This window comes from Bombus vancouverensis, chromosome 15 (assembly GCF_051014615.1).
Source record: "Bombus vancouverensis nearcticus chromosome 15, iyBomVanc1_principal, whole genome shotgun sequence".
Classification (NCBI taxonomy): Eukaryota; Metazoa; Arthropoda; class Insecta; order Hymenoptera; family Apidae; genus Bombus; species Bombus vancouverensis.
Window position 1 is genome coordinate 11,330,135 of NC_134925.1, and position 26,944 is coordinate 11,357,078.

At 30.3% G+C, this 26,944-nt stretch overlaps 3 protein-coding genes across 9 annotated transcripts; 2 read left to right on the forward strand and 1 right to left on the reverse strand.

Moving 5' to 3' along the window:
- Window positions 1-121: 121 nt before the first annotated feature.
- On the forward strand, window positions 122-11,317 carry Fmr1 (synaptic functional regulator FMR1). Of its 5 annotated transcripts, none has more exons than XM_076624635.1 (14): window positions 122-225; window positions 622-674; window positions 1,414-1,564; window positions 1,657-1,820; window positions 1,919-2,084; window positions 2,213-2,283; window positions 3,880-3,951; window positions 5,858-6,005; window positions 6,153-6,290; window positions 6,363-6,506; window positions 6,596-6,806; window positions 8,757-8,972; window positions 9,234-9,332; window positions 9,498-9,669. In XM_076624635.1, the coding sequence occupies exons 1-14, from the start codon at window positions 175-177 to the stop codon at window positions 9,527-9,529; spliced, it is 1,716 nt and encodes a 571-aa protein (XP_076480750.1). In that variant the 5' UTR covers window positions 122-174; the 3' UTR covers window positions 9,530-9,669. The 5 variants fall into 5 exon arrangements, with proteins under 5 accessions (XP_076480750.1, XP_033197230.1, XP_033197231.1 ...); XM_033341337.2 differs by having other exon boundaries at window positions 124-225; window positions 9,494-11,317; XM_033341339.2 differs by lacking the exon at window positions 3,880-3,951 and having other exon boundaries at window positions 9,494-11,317.
- Window positions 11,318-12,807: 1,490 nt separating this feature from the next.
- Window positions 12,808-23,666, forward strand: LOC117160495 (E3 ubiquitin-protein ligase RNF19A). Of its 2 annotated transcripts, none has more exons than XM_076624694.1 (13): window positions 12,808-12,893; window positions 14,301-14,527; window positions 14,611-14,753; window positions 14,876-15,065; window positions 15,160-15,471; window positions 15,561-15,705; window positions 15,800-15,936; window positions 16,055-16,152; window positions 20,324-20,522; window positions 20,613-20,808; window positions 20,888-21,053; window positions 21,133-21,506; window positions 21,667-23,666. In XM_076624694.1, the coding sequence occupies exons 2-13, from the start codon at window positions 14,365-14,367 to the stop codon at window positions 21,908-21,910; spliced, it is 2,367 nt and encodes a 788-aa protein (XP_076480809.1). In that variant the 5' UTR covers window positions 12,808-12,893; window positions 14,301-14,364; the 3' UTR covers window positions 21,911-23,666. The 2 variants fall into 2 exon arrangements, with proteins under 2 accessions (XP_076480809.1, XP_033197153.1); XM_033341262.2 differs by having other exon boundaries at window positions 12,832-12,988.
- On the reverse strand, window positions 16,400-25,698 carry LOC117160496 (trafficking protein particle complex subunit 1-like). 2 transcript variants are annotated; one of them, XM_033341264.2, is made up of 4 exons: window positions 25,444-25,698; window positions 18,493-19,380; window positions 18,103-18,318; window positions 16,400-18,005 (listed from the first exon to the last, which is right to left on the reverse strand). In XM_033341264.2, exons 2-4 carry the CDS (start codon window positions 18,640-18,642, stop codon window positions 17,052-17,054), a joined length of 1,320 nt encoding a protein of 439 aa, XP_033197155.1. In that variant the 5' UTR covers window positions 18,643-19,380; window positions 25,444-25,698; the 3' UTR covers window positions 16,400-17,051. The 2 variants fall into 2 exon arrangements, with proteins under 2 accessions (XP_033197155.1, XP_033197157.1); XM_033341266.2 differs by lacking the exons at window positions 16,400-18,005; window positions 18,103-18,318; window positions 18,493-19,380 and adding exons at window positions 24,690-24,871; window positions 24,968-25,177 and having other exon boundaries at window positions 25,444-25,695.
- Window positions 25,699-26,944: the final 1,246 nt, after the last annotated feature.

The following is a 26,944-nucleotide window of genomic DNA, read 5'->3' on the forward strand; positions in this document are numbered from 1 at the left end:
TGAATTAGCGATGCGAAAGTGGTAACACTGCACGAGACCGTCCAATAAAGTGGCTGCATCATGGAAAAGAGTTGTACGATTGGTGAACAACAAATTTGCAACCTCGAACTCGTGCAGCTGCCCGCTCGCTAGCATGCCTGCTGCAAAGGAGGCGAGCCGTCACACAAAAGCAAGATGGAGGATCTCACAGTCGAAGTATGCGGCGAAAACGGAGCATATTATAAGGTTCGTTCTGTGAAAAGTATACAAAAAACAGGGCGGAAGATCGAGGCCGTGGATAGACCAACTTACGGCCCGTGGCGCGGTTCTAATCTCACAAAAGAGACGCTCGTACTTCGCGAAAGCGCGGCCCTCAAATGTTCGCGAGGTAACGCGGCTTCCTCCGACGCCATGTCTCGTTTGACAGGGCGTGATTTTCGTCAGCATTTGATGTTGCGTTTCATCTCAATGTCCTACCGATTCATGAAAACGCATATCCTTGATACTGGAATTATAAAAACATTGCTCTTTATTGTACCCCGAAAGCATCGTGATATATTGTATTTAAATGTCTTACGCCACTCGTTATACCTGTGATTCTTCAACGAATAAATTTCTACGTTTTATGTCTTATTTTTTCAGGCCTTTGTCACAGATGTCTTTGAGGACGAGGTTCTGGTTACATTCGAAAATGAGTAAGTATGTTTTCCATTTCTTAGGGATAGTTTAGGTGCTAATATATCTGAAGGTTCACTCTAATATTCTGCTAATAACAGTGTAGTCTCCTGAGCAAAGGAATTATACTATTTTTATCAGCAATAGGAGACCTAATATTTCTAATATCTGTGTCAAAAGTTCTCAAAAATTGTATATTTTTTATGGATGTTATTTGCTGCCACTATTTTTTAGGCTTTTTCATATATCACTTTTCTTGTATGTTAATGATAAAAAGTATATTAAATAATCATAAATATTGTAAAATATACATAAAATTTAATGCAAAGGGTTAAATCTATTTATACATATATAGTTATTATATATATACAAGCTGTATATTTTTTCTTTGTTTCTTTCTTATGTGTAAAAACAAATAATTTTATTTTGAGTTTTAAATATATTAAAATTAATAATGTGTAAGTATATCAAAGAATTATATTTTATTTTGTTCTAAATTTGATACTATATGTAAGGGAAAACATAATACATTCATGACATCTATTAAACAAACAATAATGACAACAATAATGTTATTCTATGGAATTATAATTTTAACGTATAGATGTATATGTATAATATATATTTATATGAATAAAAATGCTTCTATCAGAAATTATTTATAAGTGTATATAGTTTTTGTTAAAATTTTGATATTGTGTGATATTGTTTATGGATAATTAATGAATAATATTTAATGAAATATATTTCATATTCTAGCTGGCAACCAGAATCGAAATTTCCATTTGCTCAAGTACGTCTACCTCCAACAGATGTTCAGAAACCTGAATTTTCTGAAAACATGGAGATTGAGGTATTTTCTAGGTCCAATGAGCATGAAGCCTGTGGATGGTGGAAGGCCATTATTAAGGTTAGTAAAAAATTCTTTTAAGATATAATTTCAATGAAAAAATTTTTAAGTAATTTCACTTACAAGATTTTATACGCTTAATTTTGTTTCAGATGAGTAAAGGAGGTTTTCAAGTAGTTGAATATTCGGGATGGGAATGTGCTTATACTGAAATTGTAGCTAGTGAACGACTGAGAGCAAAAAATCCTAATCCCCCCATTGATAAAAATACATTTCACAAGATCGAAATAGAAGTACCTGAAGATCTAAGAGAATTGTACGTAGCATGTTTAAAGACTATCTTCTTTTGTAGAAGATTAACATATATTGATCGCATGTACATTATATTTTAAACATCTTATTTAATGTACATAGTGCCAAAATGGAAAATGCACATAAGGAATTTCAAAAAGCGATAGGGGCGGCAGTGTGCCGATACGTGCCTGAACGGGGAGTATTGCTGGCCATCTCCCGTCATGAAAATTTACATCGTCACAGTAGCATGCTCCAAGAAATGCACTTTAGAAACTTATCGCAAAAGGTGAGTTACAAAATTGGATTTGGTCTTAAACAACTTGGTGATAATATAAAATGTACAAATTTCATAAAAACATATTTTGATATCACATATCTTTATATCTTACACAATATTTTACTTGTATATTGCAGGTATTGCTTTTAAAAAGAACAGAAGAAGCAGCACGTCAACTTGAGTCAACGAAGCTTCAAACAATTGGGGGGTAAGTAAAAAGATTAGAGTTGGTGTTGCAATTAAAAAAAATCTTGTGACATTTAAATACCTGCCCTTATCCATACACTGTCCTGGTTACCATCCTGTCTGTGGTTTGCATTTACTGGCAGAAAAATTCACAAGATTTCCAATCATTAATTAATATGTTTGCTTCAACATCATATAATTTTCATGAATGTTATGTAGTCACATTACAAATATTTATTATACATTTCCTCTAGTTTTCACATATTACAAGTGTGATTGTGTATAAAATATTTAATAAATTTTACATGCAACGTTTTCAAAGTTCATATAAATCTTTGTGTGTTAGTTATCTTATTTTACATACTTTTGCCAGTCACAAGAGCACGATGTGCATATAGTAATAAATTTGCACACAATGTGTTTTTTCATCTGTCTTTAGTGAATGTCACTTTGTGCTGACAAATTCTTTTGTTTATCTCATAATATTACTTATTACAAATAGATTAATGCTATGTTTTTCATTGTTTGCTGATTACAACCATTAGTTTACATGTAACATGATCAGATTAATTTAATTTAATCTACATAATGATACATTTTTTACAGTTTTAATTTTCTAATCATTGTGTTTATAAGACAATAAAAGCGTAATTTTTTCAATTATATAAAAGAGTTTAGGAATTAATGGTTTGAAGGGACATCGAATAGCAACTTTCAGAATCTAATTTGCAATAAATGATTTTATCCATTAATTATGATTAAATAAAATCAAGATCATTTCTGATAATTAAATTTATGTACTATAAAGTACACATTAGATATGCATGTATTTGCAAACATATATACATGTACACACTTATTCGAAATGTCATAAAAATTTTTAATTATTTTTCCCATCATATAGCGTATGTCATAATGAATTAATTTGAAACAAAATTCATTCAGCAAAATACTTGTACATTAATAATCATATAAAGAGTCACAAATATCTTTGTAGTTTTAGATGCTTTGCGTGTTCCTGCAGCAAACAATGTCATTATATGTTTCAGCTATTAATACATGTAATTAGGATAACTTTAAATTCTTTTTAAAGTTATCATTTCATACTTTCGAACGTTATAATTATTCTTAATAAAATTATATTTTTAGATTGAGATACACATACCTCCATACATTCAGATAACGGGTTTGTATAATTTTTCATTGATTGAATAATAATATTTAATGAATCTTAGGAAGTTAGTAGAAATTGGGGAGAAATCGTTTAATGCTAACACTGGATACTAATTCTTTTTTACACAGGTATGTCTATGAATGTCTAATATATAAAAGAAAAGACGCATAAAATGAATATGCAATGTTATATTTTATTTTCAAATTGTAAGTGTACTAACATACATATAAAAAATAGTACTACAAATATTATTTATGTCTCAGTATTAGTATAAGAATACTGTGAATAATTATTTCACATAAATATTCTGGAAAGCAAATTCATATAAAACTTCTCAAATTTATTAGTAAGGCGCAAACAGACAGAATGGCAGGGACATAGGATAGGGCCATCTTATATATGAATTTCCAATAAGTTACACCAAGAGTTTCTTTCTCATTTCAGCAAATTTAGATCTTCAAACTTTATATATCAGCGTGTCTCAGACTTTGAGGCAGGAGTGAAAACAAATTCAAGGTGAGATCACAGCAGCGTGGTTTAGATTTAAGTTTAGCTTACTGTATGATAAATCACACAGCTGCATTTTTCAAATGAAAAATGAAACTACACTATAAATGTGCATGCTTCGGCGTTGTGTAGATCATTCACTTAAACTCAAATGCTTTAAGTACACTGACATACAAAATTTATTGTTTATTTTTTCTACTTATTATGTGTTCTGTAGCAAAATTTTGCGTGGTTGATAAAATAGTAAACGAACATAAACGTGTAGCTGTGATCTGTTTTCTTTTTCTTTTTTCTTTTTTCTTTTTTCTTTCTTTTTTTCTTTATATACATATATATATATATATTTATGTGTTTGGATAGAGTTTTAAGTTTATTAATTTATCTCATATCAGAAATTATATTCTAGCCTGCCAATGTTTGAGAAACACTGATATATTAAGTGTTTTGTACAAAGAACTGAATAAATGGTGGCTCTATCTAATATATTTCCAAATCTAAAGAATTTATAAAATTTCAATAAGGATTTTTAAGTAGAACAATATTTCATAATCAATGTGAAACTTTTATACATGAATAGTTATCATGTAGGCTATTATAATATTTTTAGTTTTATTTATGTGATATCACTTATGCATTCCATCTTCATTTATCAAACATCTACACAACTTATATTAGTTTTATAATCCTTCATGTTATATCATAGTTACGAAACAGTTTACTTATATAAAGTAAGAGATTTAATAGCAAATATTTTTCTAATTATATTAAGATAAACTTTCTTTAAATCAAAACAATTATATTGTCTGTTTTCGATTAAAAAATTATCTTTGCTTTGTTATCGTATTATATTGTTTTCAAGTACTATTCAAAACTTGACACATTATACTTGTTTTTATTAATATGATTTAGGAAATTGAATTGAACAGAAGAATAAAAGTTTTGTTATTAAGATTATTTATTTAAAGTTTTCAAAAATTTATAAGTCAAATTAAATTTGTAATATATTTTAAAATACAATTCCTTTATTTTCATAAGAAAGATATGTATGCATGTCTTTTACAATGACTTCACTATGATTTTATTGTTTCAAATTGATATTCATATTATATTGCTGTTTAATATAAACCATTTTATATACATACATATTTATTTATTATTACATCAAAATATATATAAGTATTTTGTATGAGTGTATGTATGCACACATATTATGTGTCATAAACAAATTTTTAAACATGTATTGCATGTTAAAAAGTCATAAATTCCGATTTCACCTTTACTTAATTTGTAGAAAATGTCCAAAAATCAAATTACTCTGGTGTTAGTATATCTAACAATAATTTTGAAATCTTTGCTTGAGTATCACTTTATTATAATTTGTAATATATATTATATGCATTTGATGCTACCTCATAATACATTTTTGTATTACTACTTTTATCTGCCAGAATGCAAGCCACTGACAGGAATTTAAATTTCATTAAAATATATTATGTTCATTATCACTGTATTGTAATGTAATAACATGTGCGCGTAATAATGTAAGACTGCATGTTACTAATGAAAATCTAAATTTTGCATTATTAAACATCAAAATTTGATTATACAATATTATTAGGATATGTTAATAATATTCATATACATAACTAATTATTTATATGCTACATTATTATTATCCGCGGTTGATATCGATCAGAAACTTCATAGCAGTATTTAATCGATATTCATTAATTTAAAATATCATTAAACAAAAAATATTATTTTGAATTGTTCTATAGTAATTTAACATATGTATATTAACATATTATACATATATATATATATATATTATGGATTCTGCAATGTTTCAGTAGAAGAAGGTGCTTATTATACATGTTTAGAGCTAAATATATAAAACAAAATTTTGTTTTTTTAGATACACAGATGAATTTAATGTCCGGGAAGACTTGATGGGCTTAGCGATTGGTGCACATGGGGCAAATATTCAACAGGCAAGGAAGGTCGATGGAATTACAAATATAGAGTTAGAAGAAAATTCATGCACATTTAAAATCTATGGAGAGGTAAAAATTGAAATAAGTTTTTACTTTTCTTTCATCATTCCTTTTTATTACGTTATGTTTCATTTAATGAATTAAATAACTCAAGAATTATAAATTGTGAAGGTTCTGTACAAAAACGTAAAATGGTATATGCTTACCTAATTGCAGACACATGAAGCTGTTAAAAAAGCTCGTTCTTTGCTTGAATATAGTGAAGAATCTATACAAGTACCACGTGTTTTGGTTGGGAAGGTGATTGGAAAAAATGGTCGTATAATACAAGAAATTGTCGACAAAAGTGGTGTGGTAAGTATTGTATTAGCATTAATGTAATTTTTAGAATACTTATTATGTAATTCTAAATATTATAAATTTTAGGTACGAGTTAAAATAGAAGGAGACAACGAACCTCAACCAACGATTCCAAGGGAAGAAGGTCAGGTGCCCTTTGTCTTTGTTGGCACTGTTGAAAGTATTGCTAATGCCAAAATGTTGTTGGAATATCATTTGGCACATTTGAAGGTATAATGATGTAAAATGTGTATATAATATATTGTAGATATTATTGTTTATTCACATATTTTTGTAATTTTGTGTTATTTGCTTTAAAGGAAGTAGAACAGTTGCGTCAAGAAAAATTAGAAATAGATCAACAATTAAGAAACATGCATGGATCAACTACAGGACCAATGCCCAACTTTCCTCCAACAAGACGAGGAATGAGTACAGGCCCAGAAGAAGGTGGTGGAGGTCGTGGAGGTCGTGGTGGTCAATCTCGTGGACGTGGTGGCAGGGGTAGGGCTCCCACCAGACACAATGCCGGTAATACTATTACTGACTATATCAACAATGTAGAGAACACACAAAAACGTAATGGCAGAAGCGGTGGACCCAACACGAGAGACAGTAGAGAACCCAGAGATTTTAAAGACAGAGGGCGCGTTGTCACAAAGTAACATTTGATAAATTGTTGAAGTTAAAATCAGTACTAGGATTATTACTATACAAGGTTTATAGTAGAAACTCATTTATTCGGATTTGGTGGGATGATTATTTGATCTGAATAAATGAAAATTCGAATTATCCGATATTCATCCCCAATATCATCTGTTTAACTTATTCAACACTCAATTCAATGCAAATATATTTTTTGTGTAACATACACGTAGCTTATCATACGTAATTTATTCCATCTTTACTACATAATAAACTATTTATTTTCTATAACCTGTTGAAAAATTGTATGTATTTAAATATTTCTTTACATCTAGAAACTGATAGATAAAATAAATTGCATATATAACTGTACATTAAAAAATGTTGCTTAAAAAGACAATTTTTTCTGGATTTATAAATATTTTCTAAGGAATTATTTTCATTTTATCTGTTGAGCCCAATAAATAAAATAATTGCTTAGGGATTCGGATAAACGAGTTTTTACTGTACTTTATTCTTGCAAATACCCATTAAATAATATATTTACAAGTTTCTTTACAACATTTAACAAATTAAAAATCTTAAAAATTTGTAAATGTATCAATATAAACATAGAAAACATTGATCAAAACATATACAAAGAGAATAATTTTGTTCTTAATATATTACTTTATTCATGATTTCATGATGTTCAAATTAAATTTGGCCTCTATTAATAACTATTTACAGTTGTTGTATCTTTCATTGTTTAATTATATAGATTTAAAACTATACTTGTTATAAAACCGTTTCAGCTATTTAGTTTTTCATTGTATATCGTTATTCGTAATTCATTGTTTTTGTCATAATTACTTTATATTGCCTCAGTTAATATCTATAGATATATCAACAATTCGCATTTGTAAACATGTCATTACATAGAACATGGAATTATAACATAATAGGAAATAACTACAACCATATGCATTTGCATGTTTGTGTTTAATGGAAATGCATGTAGTAGCTAAGTAACTCGCGGTGTATGATTCATTTGATTTATTGGTTATTTGACATAATAAATAAAGTACATAATATCGTTTTGTGTGCGAATTGTCTAATCAAATATTATATCTTAAGAGTAATTACTTTTTACGGATTAACAAGTATTTCGCCTCAAATTTATATATAACATGTACCTATATAACAACTTTTGAACCTTTCATTTAACTAAATAATACATTAAATGTAATTAACTTTAATTGCTTTTTAAACGTTAACAAAATTAAGTGTTATCTTAGCTATATTAGGTCGTTTGCAAATTGATAAATAAGAAATTAAGAAGCAATTATGTTATTATTCTTATTAAAAAATGTACTTATATACGTTTTATAATAAAATTTACCTTGTAAAATACTCCATGTGAATCTGATTTTTAACTTAGGAAATATTAGGTAGTAACAATCACATGAATTTTACAAATACTTTTAATTACATTAATGTAATCTAATAAAACTATCTTCTGTGATTTAATACTACACGCTAATATGTTAGTTTTGATAAAAATTTGTACAAATTTATGCAAATATAAGTATATTTAACGGTAGAAGAAGAAATTAAAAAATTAGTGAGCTTGATTCCAAAGATGCCTCTTCACTCCCAATTAATACCCTTAGTTATTATAATGGGAAGCATCATTGCTAATGTGTTAAATGCTACATTGATCATCATCAACTACAAGTAAGGATACTAATCTTTCATCATTTCATTTGTTTTACAAAATCATTAAGATGTTTGTGTTCATCATTTTATGTTCAAGGTTTAACTTGATTTTTGTTATAAATATGGTTTAATTTACAGGATTACGTCGAGATACGTTAGATGGTAGTGAAGACCGAGTAAGGGATCTACCTCCAAGAGGTGGTCATCAAGGAGGTACAGGCAATTCAGGGTACATGGGTGGTAGACAAGGTCGTCCTCCAACTCAACGTAGAGATCGTAGAGATGAACGCCGTCGAACAACCGATGATGAAGATACTGTTCTCGATAGTCAAGACGTTTCAAGCATTGATAGAGGTAACAATACTTTTCCGATAATTTTGTATAACAGAACAGCCGTTTCGTCCTAAAGATTGGTAAAGTTCTTTGAGAGTGGCATGGATTGTGAAACAAACACTTGTGACCATCTAACACTAACAATATCAACGATGATTACTAATGCACGCTTACTAATGCGATATAGCTTTCTACGTAATCAATTCTATAAAAATTTGAATTTCAGTAATTCTTTTATATTACTTTATAAAAAGATGGTCACAATGGTTTGCGTATGCATAGAGTCTGTATCAAGTGTGGAGGGAGGACCTAAAGGCATGAGGCGAAGACGGCTTCGACGTTCTCGACAACGTAGTTCTACACCAACAAATAATCAAAAAGGTAATCACGTGAAATTGAAAAATTTAATTTGATATAATATTCCTTTAGGACGATCGGTTTAGATATAGTATAAGAGTTAAGTACAATATTAAATAAATGTTTTAGAATGAATATCGATATTTACACAGTAACACTCAGAGTTAATCTACATATTTGTTTAGGCAGCAATGCCGGCCCAGGAGACCAATCAACTGTAACTAGTAAAGAAGGAACACCAGCAAATGACGTTTCTGCTACTAATAACAGTTCCCAAGGGCCTAAAGGCCAAAGAGAATTACGGTCTCGCCATCCTCGTATGCAACAGAGCAATAAGCCTAAGGAAGCTCTGGTTAATGGTACCAGTGGCTAAATAACCATTATGATCGACAACTGCTACTTACATATAACACTACACCTGATGAGAGCTATTAACACCCAGCACATAACATGACGCATACCTACGCAAGGACTACACGATTATGGATCGCGACATGATTAGTCTACGCTCGTTGTTAAGACTGTTTGCTACCGATAAGAATATGACAATTGTTTAAGAAATCGTCATTCTCCTTAAACACATTTAAGGACACATATTAATATCCATGCATGGTTTAGTTTAATGATAGTGATTATGCTATCATGTTTGATATATGGATACATTCATTGGGAGATAGTAGAAGCATCTGGTAAAAAGGAATCCCCTGATTGTGAAACTGTGCCTCATTTTTATACCAAGCTCCCAACTTGTGTGACAGTAATTCGGATGTACTATAAAGTACTTCTTAATCACTTGAGAAATGATCTAATAATAGGCTGGATATTCGTGGCTCGTATGTCAATTATCAATTTGAATAATTTTCGCCTAGATATGTCGCTATATTTATGAAAAAATAACACAATACGTACAAAGATGCAGGATATAATCCATTTTAATAGATTTTCTTTTTGTTCCTCTTCTTTATTATTTCTTTCAACACTGCAATGATTGTTAGAAAATAATAAAAAAAAGTGTTAACATATTTTAATGTATGTTATGAGCAAAGGTACGTGTTTTGTGTTATTTTGTGTTCATATCTAAATGAAAAAACACAATAATTGAACATACCGGGTATAAAATATTTTGCGACAAAACTAGGACGAAACGTGATGTGGTGCAAGAAAAAGATGGATTCCATTGTTAGTTATAACAATGGTAGGTGGCAGCTGCATGAAGTCTTGGTTAAAAGGTGTTCCCAATGATGTTCCTTCTATTTACTTAACAAGATTGAGTTTTTTTTGGTTTACGATTATTAGTAGAGTTATTTAACAACACTAGGTTTTTATGTTTCAATACTGAGTGTTGATTAATAATACCATGAATGCTAAAATGACTTATTTGATTGTGGAAAAACACAAATGAGTGTACGCAGGAAGTCGGTTTTTATTTCCGGGTTCACTTTTCATGTAATTTAGTCTTTTTTTTTTTTATTACAGTCTAAGCATCTATATCAAATATTAGAATTTGATATGACGTTCGTTTCTGCATTGTTTCGCATGATTTAAAAAGAAAGTAAACGTATACTTAGTAATACCAATGTATGATGTGCCAGAGAAGGAATGATACATGTTTTATGATATCTAGCTGAAGTGCAGACTTAGCGCATACCTTTATTACTATAATACTACTTAGTCGAAATGTGAATGTCTGAACAAATACATTAGCTTTACTATACTAAGCTATAAAATAGATATGGCTAACTGTTTTAAATTGATTATCTGTCAATTTAAAACAGCTGCCTCTTCTTCCGGATATGACAACAACTAATCGGACATGTCTTAAGGATTTTGCAAAAACGCATGGCGGTTGATGCAACACATTGACACCTAACAAAACAGCTGCCATTTTATCTGAATATTCTTATGGCAGCCAAAAAAACTGAGACATCCCCCAACTTGCTTGTTTCAGATACATTTGTATTGATTGCAATTTGTGCATAATTTAAGAATAAAACATTTCTGTACATAGAGCGGTCATTAGTACGATGAACCACAATTTTTTCGAAACATTGATAATCGTTTTTTAATCTTAACAGTCGTTTTAAACTACAATCTTCATCCCTATCCTTAACTTCCATAACATATCCATTATTAAAAATAATGACTATTACGCTTAATCTGTTATGAAGCTTTTAAAATATTTATAGTCTGAAAATGTTAACATCTAATTACTAGTTCTATTTATAATGACAAAAAATATTAAGAAATATTAAAAATACATAAGAGAAATAATTTCTACATTAATTTAAAGCACTAAGTAACAATCGCTTAATTTATACAAGATTTGCAACTTTTAGCGTTACTTAATTACATTTTGGATAAAAACGAATGAAACTATACTAGAACTGATTTATATATTTTTAAAATTTGTATATATCTAATGTTGAGGAAATCGTCTAATTTCAAATTATCAATTTTTATGGAAAAAGATAAAAATCAGGATATTATCTTTTGTAATACCTCTTAGAGAAATATATGGTATTATTATCATATAATAATTTATCATAAGTATGATTTGCTTCTGTAAAAAAAAACAAAAATATATTTCTTCATCATACAGAAATTTAACATATGATACAAGATTTAAGTTGCATTAGTTGAAAAAATTTTTGTGTGATCTCAAAACCATATATGCCTACTAATAAATAAACTTATTGCAAATTACAAGTAAATATTATAATATTTACAAGTACAAACAAAATAAATTTTTATGTTGTTATGAACTGTTGTATTTAAATTCATGAATATACATATAATTTTAAACAAAATGAATTTTAAACTTAAACAAATTCATAAAATATATTTCTAAACTATATTAATTATTGAACATAATCTTTAATTGATTAAAGTGTTAGGAATAAGGAACTAATAAAAGTCAAAATACACATAATACAAATAAGCATAAATTCCATTACTGATTCAGAAAATCAAATAATATAGCAGCTACTGTTTATATATTAATTTTCTATCTTCATATCAGTAAATAGCTAACATATACTTCTGACTGAAATATATAATCATATGTTAAAAGATATGAAATTAATGTTACTATTTATAATAACTTGAAAATTAATATTCAGATAAATTAACTCATCAATATTATTAATTACTAAACAAATAGCATCTAATAAAGAATTTTAAATAATTGTTAAATAACAGTTTCACAATCTAGTATTGAGGTGTATAAACTGTGCTTTTATAAATATTTTGCGTGAAATAAGAAAATATTCATATTTGTGCATACATAGTATTAATGTTAAAGAATGAAATATTTAATTATTTTCTAATTACTTTTTATTCATATAGAATTCACAAAAAGTATATAGTAATAATTACAAAATATACAAATAATATTAATTTAATCTGATTAAACTTAAGATTTTTTATTTGAGCGGTGTTATATCAAATGTTTTCAGGCAGAGGCGCTGTATGTTCATTTCTATATTTCGCTCATTGTATCCCTCATCTAAATTATATGTAAGATAAGTCTTTAGTCAGAAGCCGTCAGCTGTTGTGTCAAGTGAACATTCTTAACCAACAAAATAGGTAAAACTTACCAATAGTGTGTAATTCTAATTGTGAATCTATTATTAGTTACTAAACGTGGTGTAGATTTGAAAGTATTTTTTAACAGGAACCAGGTACGTTTATACGTTATTTAGAATGACTTTAGTTGGTTTTTGCTCACAGACTTTTCACACCTGTATTAATGCTAGTCATCTATGTATAAGATTTCTCGATATATAGTTCAAATGTGTTTTTTTGTATTCATTTTTTATTTAATTTAAAGAATAAGGTATTTTATTCTATTTAAAACGACTATAATGTTTTTGTTTGAGAAAAAATACAGTTTAATTATCATACACATTATATATATTTTATAGTATGTATATACATATACACATACATTCACATATATATACACATATATAACATATTCGTGCATTGTATATATATAAATGTGTATATATATATATACACATTTAAGCTATTACAAATGGCGATTATTTTGCATTTCGTACTAAATTTACATTAACATTAATTATAACTGTATTTATACTCGGGAAAAGGTTATCTTTTCATAAATTTACAAATTTGTTAGATAAATCGAGTTAAAATATAGTATAAAACTTGTATTAAGTAATTTTCTATATCTTATGTGTTAACATGTTAATGCAATCTGTGGAATATACATATAATCGATTTATAATACTATTAGAGATTTGTATGGTGTGTTACATGTCGAATCATATATCGTTTCTTAAAATGCTATATGAATTGGACATAATTCACATAATTTATATTTATATTTATATTATTTGGATTCGGACGTTCGGTAAAGGATAATTATAATCGTATAACGGTATGGTATATGATTTATTAAGTTAAGGTTAAACTGTACAGGTCGAGTAATCGAACCTTAAATGCTAAAATATTTCATGGTACATACATAAAAGATTTCGAAATGCTGATTATTTATGCTCTTCATGAACATGGAGAAATCGTAATTGATGACAACCGCTTTGATAGACTGTATAATTCCTTTTTTAGTGAAAGTAGTAAAGAAAATGTACATACAAAATTGAACGTAAAGTGAATTTATTGAGAACGTTACGTATTAATAAATTTATATGAATTATAAATGATTTACACTAATATACAAAAATTTTGTCCAAAATAATTTTTATGATAATTAATTCGAAAACATTAGAAACGTAAGAACCTTATGTGTATTTAAATACGATCGATATAATAACATGTAATACATACTACACGTGCGCTTATGACGTAAAATATAATCGCTTGTAAACGGTATGTTTGATACGTTTGTATTACGATATACATTTTTATTTTCAATATTAAGCATTGTATAATATGTGATAGAAGATATATATCATAGTGATATATATGAAGTCCTATTATATTTACTTCTTTTCCCATTATTTATTACAGATTGAGTTACCTTAATCGCGTGACACAAAGAATGAGACAGTAGTGACCTATAATACTATTTAAGATGTTTAAAGAAAATGATAACAGTTCTGGAAGCTGTAGCAGTACAGTCCCTAGACCACGAAGAATGTTAGCGCGATTTTCTTTGCGTCGATTATTATATTCAAGCCCACTTATTGGACGACGAATTGTGAGAACACCTAGTTCAAGTAACAGAAATACAAAAAGTATGAAGTGATATTTGGTCTGAAATAAATATCGTAGATAAAATACAGAATGAATTATTCTTGAGAATGAATTATTTTTCTAGCAAAAGATCCAATTGGTGGCAAAATCACAGATGTTGAAAAAGGAGAAGCTAGAGTAAGTAATGGTTCAAGCCATTTTCAATTTCAAAACATAGATCTACAACGTGCTTCCAGTAAAGGCTCAGTACTTTCTTCTGCCGGAAAGGTATTTATAGAATATGTACTTGCAATGAAATTCTTAGAATTGAATTTCTATTAGATCTTGATTATATTAATTGTTTGATAATTTTAAATGATATCCAGGTTGCAAAATAAATATTATTTCAGAGTAGTGAAAGTGGTTTAATGGAATGTCCTTTATGTTTGGCTGAATTGCCTGTGGAGTTCTTTCCTGTTGTTCAGTCTTGCCATCATCGCAGTTGTTATGATTGCTATCAACAATATCTTAAAGTTGAAATTTCTGAATCTAGAGTTAACATAGCATGTCCTGAATGTTCAGAACCAATTCACCCAAATGGTAAATGCATTTTTCTGATAAAAGTGATGTAAACTTCTTACTATTATTTACTACTTATTTATTACTATTATTTACTGAATTTATTTTTTTATAGATATTCGAATGATCCTAAATGATCAAACGCAATTGGAAAAATATGAAGATTTTATGGTACGACGAGTTCTTGCTGTAGAACCTGATGCGAGATGGTGTCCTGCACCAGATTGCAGCTTTGCAGTTATTGCTAGTGGTTGTGCTTCGTGCCCAAAATTACGTTGTGAACGACCAGGATGTGACTCTTATTTTTGTTACCATTGTAAAGCACGTTGGCATCCTAATCAAACATGTGATGCTGCCAGAGCTCAACGTACTCAATACTACGAACGAAGTTCATCTCTCAGTTTCAGTCAAAGTGATTCACAACATAGTATGTGTTCTTTATATTTAAAGATTTCAGAATTAGAGAATCCTGAAATTCTAAGATAACACGTGTTTTTGCATAAACTGTATCCACAGAAGATGACGTCAAACCTTGTCCAAGGTGTCAAGTCCTTATTGTTAAAATGGATGATGGTAGTTGCAATCACATGGTTTGTGCTGTTTGCGGTGCCGAATTTTGTTGGTTATGCATGAAGGAAATCAGTGATCTTCATTATTTAAGGTAAAGTTTATCCGAGTTATTTATCTCCATATTTATTTTTATGAAATATTATTTTTATAATTCTTAATTTTTCCAATTTTTCATTTAATTGCAGTCCTTCTGGTTGTACCTTTTGGGGTAAAAAGCCATGGTCTAGAAAAAAGAAAATACTTTGGCAACTTGGAACCTTAGTGGGAGCTCCAGTTGGAATTGGTCTTGCTGCTGGAATAGCTGTACCTGCTATGATTATAGGTTCGTATATTATGTTTTTCATATTTTAATGTTAAACTGAATGTGATATATTTATAAATATATCTTTCGGACAAAATTTTGTGTAACTTTATATTTGTATATGTATGTTTTGTTACAGGTATTCCAGTATGGGTGGGAAAGGAGCTGTATACAAGATATGAGAAAGATAACAAACATAAGAGGAATGCTTTTATTGTTGGAGGAGTAACTGCATCTGTAAGTTAAAATCTTATTTTTCATATTTGTACATAATTGATTTTCTTCAAAAGTATATATATATATATATATATATAATATCATCAGATGATAGATAAAGTATCGAGTGTCTTACAAAGTAGTATCAATGTAAATTTACAGATATTTTTTTTTAAATTATCAAAGTAAGATATTAAAAAATTTATTAACTAGTCGTAATAAAACTACTTACTTATTTACACATATATGGATATTGCTTAGGAATTACTTTTATGTTTGAAAATCATTGTACAAATTCATGACAACATCAAAGTATATTTTATTTATATAGTTTGTACAAAGAAATGGAATAATATAATTATTGCGTATGTGAATTAGCAGTAACAGAATGTCGGTCGTATAGCCGTAATAGTAATTGCGGGAAGAAATTTTGATAAAAGAACAAATTCAAATCAAACGATCGTTATATTTAACAGGCTCGTGGAGGAAAATGTTACTCCTGACTTAAGTTATTTGTTATGGCACGTATTAGCAATTCTTTTACATTTCGAGTCACTTTTAATTTTAAAACTTCATACAATGTTTATTGATATTCTGTTTGCTGAACGTCCTTACTAAATTATAGGTGTACATATCGAAAGAACAATTCAATATCGAAATATTTTTAAACATAAGAGCCTAACATCAATTCTATTTCCACCACGTTAACGAACTTTAACGTGATTTCGATTCCGCAATTACATAATTATCGACACAAGCCCTGTTGCTTGAGATGTATTACGTTAATCGCAATCGTAACGTCAATGGCAGACGAATCGAGCTGTTGAACAATCAGTTCTATAACTTTTGCTTCCTCGATTTACATTTCGCGTAGAAGTATTAATTCGCTGCAACACTATCATAGGCAGTAATAATGCTGACTAAGGGTCGTTTTCGCTATTAGCAATCGCAGTCTCATCTGTAAGTACACCTTCACTATGAAGGTCTTTTAAAACGTCGATCAAGCGTTGTTCTGTATCTGCATCGCCTAAAGCAACATCTACAGATCCAATACAGAGTAAGAGAGCGAGGAGTTGCGATCGCCTATAGTCCTTATTTAAGTCTTCTCTCGTGTAGCCCAAATCTTTCGGAATGTCGACGCCGAGACGAGAACACGTCCCTATTAGTGCCTCCCAATAGATATCAAGGAAGGTTTCTGTATGTTTGCGACGTAATTCGGTTGGCAATGAACTTACTATCAACAGAGCAATGTCGTTAGTCGGTCTACTATAGGTAACCATTTGCCAGTCGAGGATGCAGCATTCAAGGCCAGATGGTCCTTCCTTAAAAAGTAGATTATTACACCAGAAATCTGTGTGCGTGATCAAGGCTAACGGCCCTTCTGGCGCAAGGAGTGCAGATATTATATGCTTAGTTCTAGGTCGTAGTACAAGTAGGGCCTCCAGTATCGCTTCTAATCCTGGCGTACTTTTCAAAAATTTGGCAAGTTGTGGTAAACCACGCTCAACCAGTTGTTGATACGAGTCCGTTGCCTTTGCTGTTTGGAAGAGGAATGGATAACGTTCGGACAGAGGCTCTCCCTCGACAACTTTCATTGCCAGAGAATGCGCGTGTATGCGTGCTATAGCATCTAATGCGACTTTAGTTTGATCGTATGTCATTCCTTCGCGAAATTTGATATTTCGAAAATCAGAATCGCGAAGATCGTGCAGTACGAGAATAGAATCTGGCGTTGTAGGGTTGTCGTCTGACTCATCAGCTGGTGTGTAATGTGCATGATAACAGACTGGAACTGACAGAAGGATTTCCTCGTCCGATTTATTTTCCTGGGATGCTAGTTGCTTCTTTTGAAACTCTTTCAGATCAGGCATGACCTGATATAAATAGAATCCAAGTTATTATTTATTGGATAGAACAATTTAAGATTGACGTAGCAACAGCATGGTAGCATTATATTAATTGATTGCTTACCTGTGTGTAAAATTTAATTTCCCGAAGATCGAATTGGCCTTCGATAACAAAGAAACGACTGAACGCATCTTTTGGAAGCTCTTTCACGATAAGTGACAGGTCTTGCGTGGTATTTGTGTCGTTCAACACGTACTTGATTTTAACACGAATTATAGCACTGAGCGCGCTTTCATTACTCATACAGCCCGGACTTACGTTACATTCGGTTATTGTGACCTGTGTACATGACGGGTTAATTTGCAAGCAATTCAAGAATACTTGGTACGCTACATCTTCAAATGTGTTGCATTTTCATTGCTAACAAAGCATTTATAGGCTGCTTAAATGACGCCGTATAAAAATCGCTACAGGCAACTGTTAACTGTAAATCATAGTTTCTACCGAACTAACCGGTTCTTTGTGAAATTCCCTTAGGATACCACCAAGCCACTCCTTGTCAATCTCTGGTTCTGAGATAATCTGCTTCTGCTCCTCTCCGCAAGATGATTCTTCCGTATCTTCCCAATCCCAGTCGGTGTCTTCCCAGTCCCAATTCGCCATGGTTTCCTTTCTTCTGATTTTATCTCTGTCTCTCAATCTCTCTTTCCTTTTATTTATTCAATTAACACTAATGACAGTCAATCGACGATATCAGTGTTGGCGGGATCGATGGAAGGAAAACGGGAGAGAAAAAACAGATGAGGGATGTATGTGTATCGTGGTTGTAACGTTTCGCGTGTCTACTGTCCCCAATCAATGCCAATAAACTACATGTACACTCTCGTGAACGGTAACACATGCAGGACGGTGTCTATTTGACTGTTCACATCGGAGCGCACGAGTCTGTCATGTATGCGGAGGCTTCGTGAAATCACCAGTAATGAATGGATTCGTCGCGTGTCCCTTCTACTTCCTGTTACGCCGTTCGGTCCTTGAATGTTCGGGCCGGCGTAGTTCGGCGCCCGTTCATCGAGGCTCGTAGTGTCCACGGCGCGACACACCCTTGGCGCAGAGCACCGACCGACTTCCCGATCCCAACACTCGATTTGTCAGACCGTTTTGCGATCGTGGTGTAGTATGGTTCTTAAAGTACCGACTGACACGATGCACGTTCCATCGTCAGCCACCTAGGTGGATGCAGGCCGCAGGGTGGGACAGAGAGGATCTCCCATGCGCGCACTCCTACCGTCGCGGCGATCAATATCCTTCCTTCCGCACCTCCCACACTTTCTGCTCGCCATGCACTTTCTCTGTCTCCTGTTCCGCTATCTCGCGTTCTCTTCTATGCTCCATGGAAATCTAGAAAACAGATCACCGTGTGTCAGTAATCTTTTCCCTCATCATGGCACCTTACCTTATACGACTGTCCCGAGATATATTTATATTATTACCATGTTTTACTTTCAATGGTATTTCATACTATTTTTTCTATATTTTACAGAACATAGATTATAGGTTGATCGGAAATTGCTTTTTCTTTTCTCTCTTTTCTTTTTTTTTTTTTTTTTTTGTTTTTGAAGGTGATATGTGTATTAATTGCCCGAGAGTATGCAAAGCACGATGCAGAACATATTAAAATAATAAATGCCTTTGAATAGGCAATTCTATATTTGCTTTTGTTTTTCTTTCATTATGATTGTTTACAGTTGTATTAAATAAAAATGCAGTATGTTATACTAAAAAAGCGATCCGTGTTAATGGTTTACGTTCTTTCCTATTTTCGCGAGCATACATTGAAAGGGACTTATGAAGTACATCTGAAACATTCCCTTAATTACTGTGTTAATTATGCAGCGTACATACAGAAACTTCCGGCAGCTTAAAACCGCACAATACTAGATCAACTGCAGTCCGAAGTTTTCGATACAGTTGCAGCTTTTACATTTTTGTTAGCCGATACCTAATGGCAATTTTATCGCGTAACTTTACGTACTTAAATGTATCTTTTCGTTTTCTTAATATTATTACTTATCTATTCATAATTAATTCCGATCTAATAATTATACGTTTTTTTTTATTTATTAAGTCCCCCGCCCCAAAATTCAAGAGTAAAGAGTTTTATTGCTTCATATTATCTTCTTTTCTTTTTACATAAAATTCTCATATTATAAATTTACTAATTCTATAGTACATAAGATTTTAAGTTTAATTTGTAGAAACTTTATAAAATTTGAATCTCTGTAAGTCTCAATAAAAGTTCGAACAAGAGCCACTACTCATAATTTATCTACCATCGTTACAGGTTTTAGTATCACCCATATTGGCAGGATTGGCCGTAGGTATTGGTGTACCCATTTTATTATTTTACGTTTATGGTGTAGTCCCCGTTTCTCTTTGTCGAAGCGGAGGTTGTGGTGTTTCAACAAATGGTACAGGGGTGCGATTTGATTTCGATGACGAAAACGAGCTTATGGGTTCATTGAGTGTCCGCAACGGTGGAGGTAAATGCCTAAATAATTCAAATTTTAACATCAAGTGTAGATCGAGTAATTTAGAAGATTAGATAATTCAAAACATAATCTTTATTGTAGATGCAGCATCGATAGATGTTGCGAGTCATCGCGGCGGTAATCCTTCGATAGGAGAAGCTTCCCTTTCATTAGGTAGTGGAAGTCATTTAGAAAAATTAGGTCGTGAAAACGATCGCGAAAGTGCCAGTAACGTAGCTGTCGCTGGTACCAGTCTCGCAGGAAGTATAGCTTCTAGTGTTTTACCAGGAGGTCAGAGGTAAGAGACTCTTTTTGTATTTATACAATTTTCAATTATTAGTTACACATTAGTAGTTACTATTATATTTAAAAAATAGATTGGAGGTTCAAGCGGATGTGACGTCTACCCAACGATTCAGTTTGTGTAGCGAAACAGCATCTGCGGCAACCAGTTTATCAGAAAAATCTGTGAACGCATCTATTGCTTTGGATGACGGCGCAGCTTCTACGAGAGCTCTAGCAGGCTCTGTTCTAAATTTTAAAGTATCTCGCTCTTCTTTAAAAGTATTATTGCAAACGATCAGTACTTCAGTTATGAATTTTAATTATATCGATTGTTCAGATGGATGGAAGCTCAATCAGCGGTGGTAGAAGCACGGAAGGAGAACAAGGGACAAGCTCTGTTGCAGGAGGTCATATGGATTCAGCAGGTCAAGCTACATCTTTGAGTTCCCTCGAAGAAGTAGCGCCTGGTTTAGCGAAACGTGCTCGGCGCAAGCCGACGTTAGATCGCCAGTGCAGTGATTCCAGTAATTGGACCGTTTGTGGAGAAGACGAAGGTTCTGAACGTGTCAGATTCGATGATCATGTTAGTTTCATTGAAGCAGATCAAGAAGGAATTGTTAATACGTGTGGAGTGAATAGTCGAACTTCCGGAAGGCGTACTAAACGTACTAAAGAAACAGAACAAGACGCAAATACTCAAAAGAGTACAAAGTATGACAAAATTTAGATTTTTCAAAATTTAACTCACTGCTTTTCGATGTTCTTGATTATCTACAATCTTCTCGTTTTAATATTGCAAGGCACTGGGTTAATTAGAAGATTTTGAGAACTACAATATTTTTACATGTATAATGTCCATTTACTTTTTCAGGAATTCTAACAATGAATCAAAGGCTGATTCGGCAGATGACAATGTATCATGGGAACGGGTTAACGTTGCCACTTTGAGAAATGTCTTCTTCCATAATTCTACAACATCTACAGATCGCGAGAAGCGATTGTCGGTGATAGAAGAACCGTCTCCTGTAGTGGTACAGAATAACGGTGCTCGTTTCTTCACGCCTTCTGACAAAGGCTGTAGCATAAATAATATGGAAGACAATTTACACTCTTAAAGGAACAAAGACTGAGCATTTATGTAATAATGTACATGCGTCCTTTAAATACAAGACACACAGATGCGTATTCACATACAGTGGCAATCAAAAATGTACACACGCTAGTCTTATAAGGAAATGATACAAGTTCTCAACTGATTGATAAGGATTAGGCGATTAGAATTTCAAATTCAACCAACTAACTAAAATACAAAACTTTATTTTTTCATTTATATTAATTAATTGAAATTAATTTCTATTTTAATTTTAATTCAAAGCTTATTATTTATACTAGAAATTGTAATATCAATTATTTAACTACATGTTTCCTCGATCCTTTTAATTTTATATTTTTGTGAATGCAATATGTTTTTAATTGCAATATTATTTTGATGCAATATTTATAATCTTGCACTTGGATAATGTTTTTAGAATTAGAATTTTTAATTAATTTTTCGTTTTTTCTTATTAATAATTTTAATTTGTGTGGCATATTTATTAAATTATGCTACTTCTCATGAATACCTGAGAGGGTGTTTTAATATCCTGCTAGATTTCTTTTAATAATTAATCACAAACTTTCAATGGAATTTATATTTTTCATACCATAACAAAATTTGACAAACTTAAATAATTTGTTAGTAATTTGTCGTATGTTTTGGGTCGCTATATTGTTGAGGTACTAATTTTTTCTGAATCAGGACTTTCCGTCTTATTTAAATTGACTTGTTTTTCATTTATTCTTTTAAACTTACTTTGACTTTTTATTTTTGCATTCCTTTATCAATCATTGTTATTCTATTCACTTTTGACAGAGTACCAAAAATGGTAAATACAAATTGGACCAACTTTATATCTTTTTGAATATAGTATGTTGTTAATATGAATAAAAATATGATATCATATTTTGTGTACTAGATTTAATTTGTAATTATAATTATCTAATTTTTGTGAACTGATTAAGAGATGTATATCATTTCTCTATAAGAATAGTGTGACATTTACACTTTCGTTTGTTACTGTATATGTGTATATATGTATTTAAGTGTACACCATATGCGTGCAGTAATGCCGAATTTACTATATTTATGCACACCATGTATAAACGTATTATGAATGCAATAGAGGGAACAAATTAAGAGCAACTTTGCATGGCAAAGCGTATTGAAGTAAGTAGTATGTGCATTCATGTTTCAGAAGTGCGTGCGTATAAATATGTGTAATGTACGTATGTGTGTATAGCTATATATATACAATCAGGCCTCAATTTATAAAACAAAAGTTGCAAATTAATTTAACATGGATAATTTTCATTTTGTGCCAATGTTTTTTTGAGAATATTGTTATATGCGAAAAAATTACATTCTCGTACACGAAACAGCGCTCACATATAAAACGTATCAAATTCGTTAAAATTTTTCTATGACGGAATTCCTCAAAAGAAATAAAATTTTCACGTGATATAAAATAGGATAACTGTATAAAACATTATGGAAAAATTATTATTATGCCTTTTAGTTGCATTTTATGTCAAGCAACAGTTATTATTTTCCATGCATGAAACACTTCTTCATTTGTCAATCATATTTTCAGATGTATAAGTATCATAAGAACCTTTGTACACGAACATTTTCTAAATGTCCTTCGATGTATGAAAATACACATAATGTAATGTATACAATTAAAGGCAATGAATATGCCTTGACAGTGAATGTTATTCAGCAGTTTTAGAGAAAAAAATGAACATTAATATAAAAAGAGGTATGGTAGTTTATTATCTTCAGTTTATATTTATTTATTATTAATCTCGGTGAATTATATGTGTTAATATCAGGTGCTTTATTAGGCATGTCAAAAGCTTTGATTTGGTTTCTTGCCGATATAGATATTTACATTTATGTAATGTTAAACATAAATCACTAACGATCAGTGTAAGGAACATTGTAATCATTTTTTAACAATTTTACCTTTCGTATATTTTTTATTCTAAGTTCTGTAGAACTTAAATATGTGTATATAATTGTGTAAAATTATTGTCCCAGTATATACGTTTTTTGTGTGTAACTAATAACTTCGCTAATATTTGGATAAGCTAATGTCATACGTCCGGACGAGAATTGTATGAAAGACATTACATATGTAAAAAAAGATGGATACATGGACCTAAAAAACCGAATTGTGAAATATGACATAAGCTGCCATATAATCTCCTTATATTAATAATAATAAATGTTTTAGTTAAATAAGGCATATTCCTGCAAGTATGTTCTAGAGTACTGGTATGTGGTACGAAATATATACATATATAAAAAGGCAAGTTTAATGTAGGAACATTTTTAAAAGTATGCATTTTTACCAATATTTTTACGTATTTTAAATAATAATTTAAATATACAAATTAAAAAGTACATTTCGTTGATACAAAAAAAGACGGTGCAATTTTAATGCATTAATATGTTAATACAAATAATTTAAAGGAATCTACAAAAGTAACTGATGCTTTTACAAGTATTAATTTCTTCAAATTCTGTTAATTGCTGTACATTTTGTATGAAGATCACAGTTCTGTGTATTACAAAAATATATTGTTTAAATAGTTGTTTCTGTTATGATAAATGTAAATTCGTAAATATAACAAAATGTAATGTAAGTTGTATATTCATTTAAATTATAAGAATATTTTTATGGTATATGATATTTTTGTTTAGTTTTTTGCACTTCCATTAATGTATATTAATACTAGTTGTTAATAACAAATAATTGCGTGTAATATGAAATTAAATTTGTATAACATCACTAAACATTTTTATATTCAAGTATATTATACTTATTAATATAATATAAAAAATTCTATATCGATCTACTTAAGAATAAAGGAGATTTTTTAAATAATTCATCAACTTTTAGTTTAAACAGTTCACTTTGAATAGGTTCATTTAATTGACATAGAGGATTTTTCACAACATATTCTAAATAGACCTGGAAAAAGAATTAATTATATCATTGGAGATTTTTAGTTTGCTAAAATACTCTACAGCAATATAATACTAGAATATGCAACATTGGGTTACTCACCTCTCTATATAGTTGTTGTAATAATTCTCTAGCATTTTGTGTAACATTATCAGTATTTAACACAAATTTTAATCCAGACGGAGTTTCCAAATAATGCAATGTATATTTACTAGTTTTATAATATAAAAATCCTTCTTTTGGATCCAATGGCGATATTTTACTTACAAATGATTTTATAGAAAATAACATTCCATACATTAATTTTGCTTCCTAAATTTTGTGCAATTTTATTTATAATGTATATATATTATTTATAATGTATATATATTTCTTAGAAAAAAAGATTATATAGATTATACACAAATGAAAACAAAAGACCTTCTTTTAAACGACTTAATTTAAAAAAGGAATGAAACAAGTAATTGTTAGTGATTTGTATAAAATAGGTTACAGGATATTAGAACATGGGAAGGTTAGAAACGGCATATATTTTATAACTTTAAAATAACAATTCTGTCATAGTTATTCATACATACCTCTCCTTTTGTGATTCCAGATTTATTCAACCTATTCCATTCTGCATAATACAGTAATGTTCCATTTTTGGAAAATATATATAAATTATGAATTGTCATAATTTTGCTGACAGTTGTGTATTTTGTTTTGCTGTTAAAATGATGTTCAATCAATTAGTTATCGACGATAGCATAGTGAGGTATCCATTGATTAAAGACAGGATAGACATGACATTAAATGCAGCTTTGCGTCTCAGGTTATGAAACACCGACTTGCAAAAAGTCAGAGTGTTTTTTACGCCCTCTGCGATTTCCTACGGCGAACATAGGAAACATATCAAAGGAGATTCGACAATAATTACCTATATTATCGACGAATATTTTACGTTTCACTGACTCTATCTTATAAAAATGACAAGGAAGGGGAATGGGAGATAAATAGATAGACTTAAGAATAAATGATAAAACATTCGAATTCATTTTATAAAACTCATTTGTTGATTGGATTTGAGAATTATACAATAATCTTTACAATTAAGGTTAATTTTAAAATTATAAGCATATCTTTAAAACTGCTATAAATTAATGGTTGTGCTTCATGCAATTTTTCAGGAATTAATAATTTGTTGCACTTGTTACAATATAAATACAGTTGTATATAAATCTTAAAAATAACTACAAAACTCTGCATATAACGAATTATTGCTAATTAAGATTATTTAGAACTAGTTACAATTAATTTTATTGACGTGGTGGAGATTCTGTGGCTCCTGTTACAGTTTCCTACTGTTGCAGTAGAAGAAATCCTGCAACACACAAACGAAAAATGAATTTTCTTTGTTTTAGTATGTAATAATCTAAATGTAAGAGTATCACAATCATTTTTTTATAAGATTAATTAAAAATAAACTTATTTGGTGATACAGAAATTGCTAAAATCGGATTTTATATTATAAACATTTTTAACTCCTCGCAAAAACATTTTAGGCCCAGTGCAAAAATTATTGTTTAGGGAGTTGAAAACTTTCGTGAATATGAACGGAAGAAAATCATTTTATTAAATTAATAGTTTCAAGCATGACAGCGAATATCAGCAGTTGAAACGTATTAAAATTGGTTAATATTAAAAATATGGTAGGTTCTGCATAAAATCGCAATTTCAATCAGTTGTATCATAATACGATTAGAGTACAACATGTGCAAAATGTTCTGTTCTATATCCTATTTGTAATTTTATAGAAAAATTTAGCTTGAATTCAAACCATTGCTATATCGAAACGATAACGTTGCATGCGATACGAAAATGTCACGAGAGATCAAGTGACCCTTAAATCGTGGGACGCGGAACGGAAAGCATTAAATATCTTATCGGTAATCTATCTTGTCGATGATATCAGTTTCTTACGAAAGTCTGAAGATGGCTTATCACTACATTTCCTTCTGTGCAGAAAACGAGTAAGTTTTTCTATGTATACAGGACTACTTGTAGAACCACTCAATCGTCAAAAGTGATAAAAAGTGA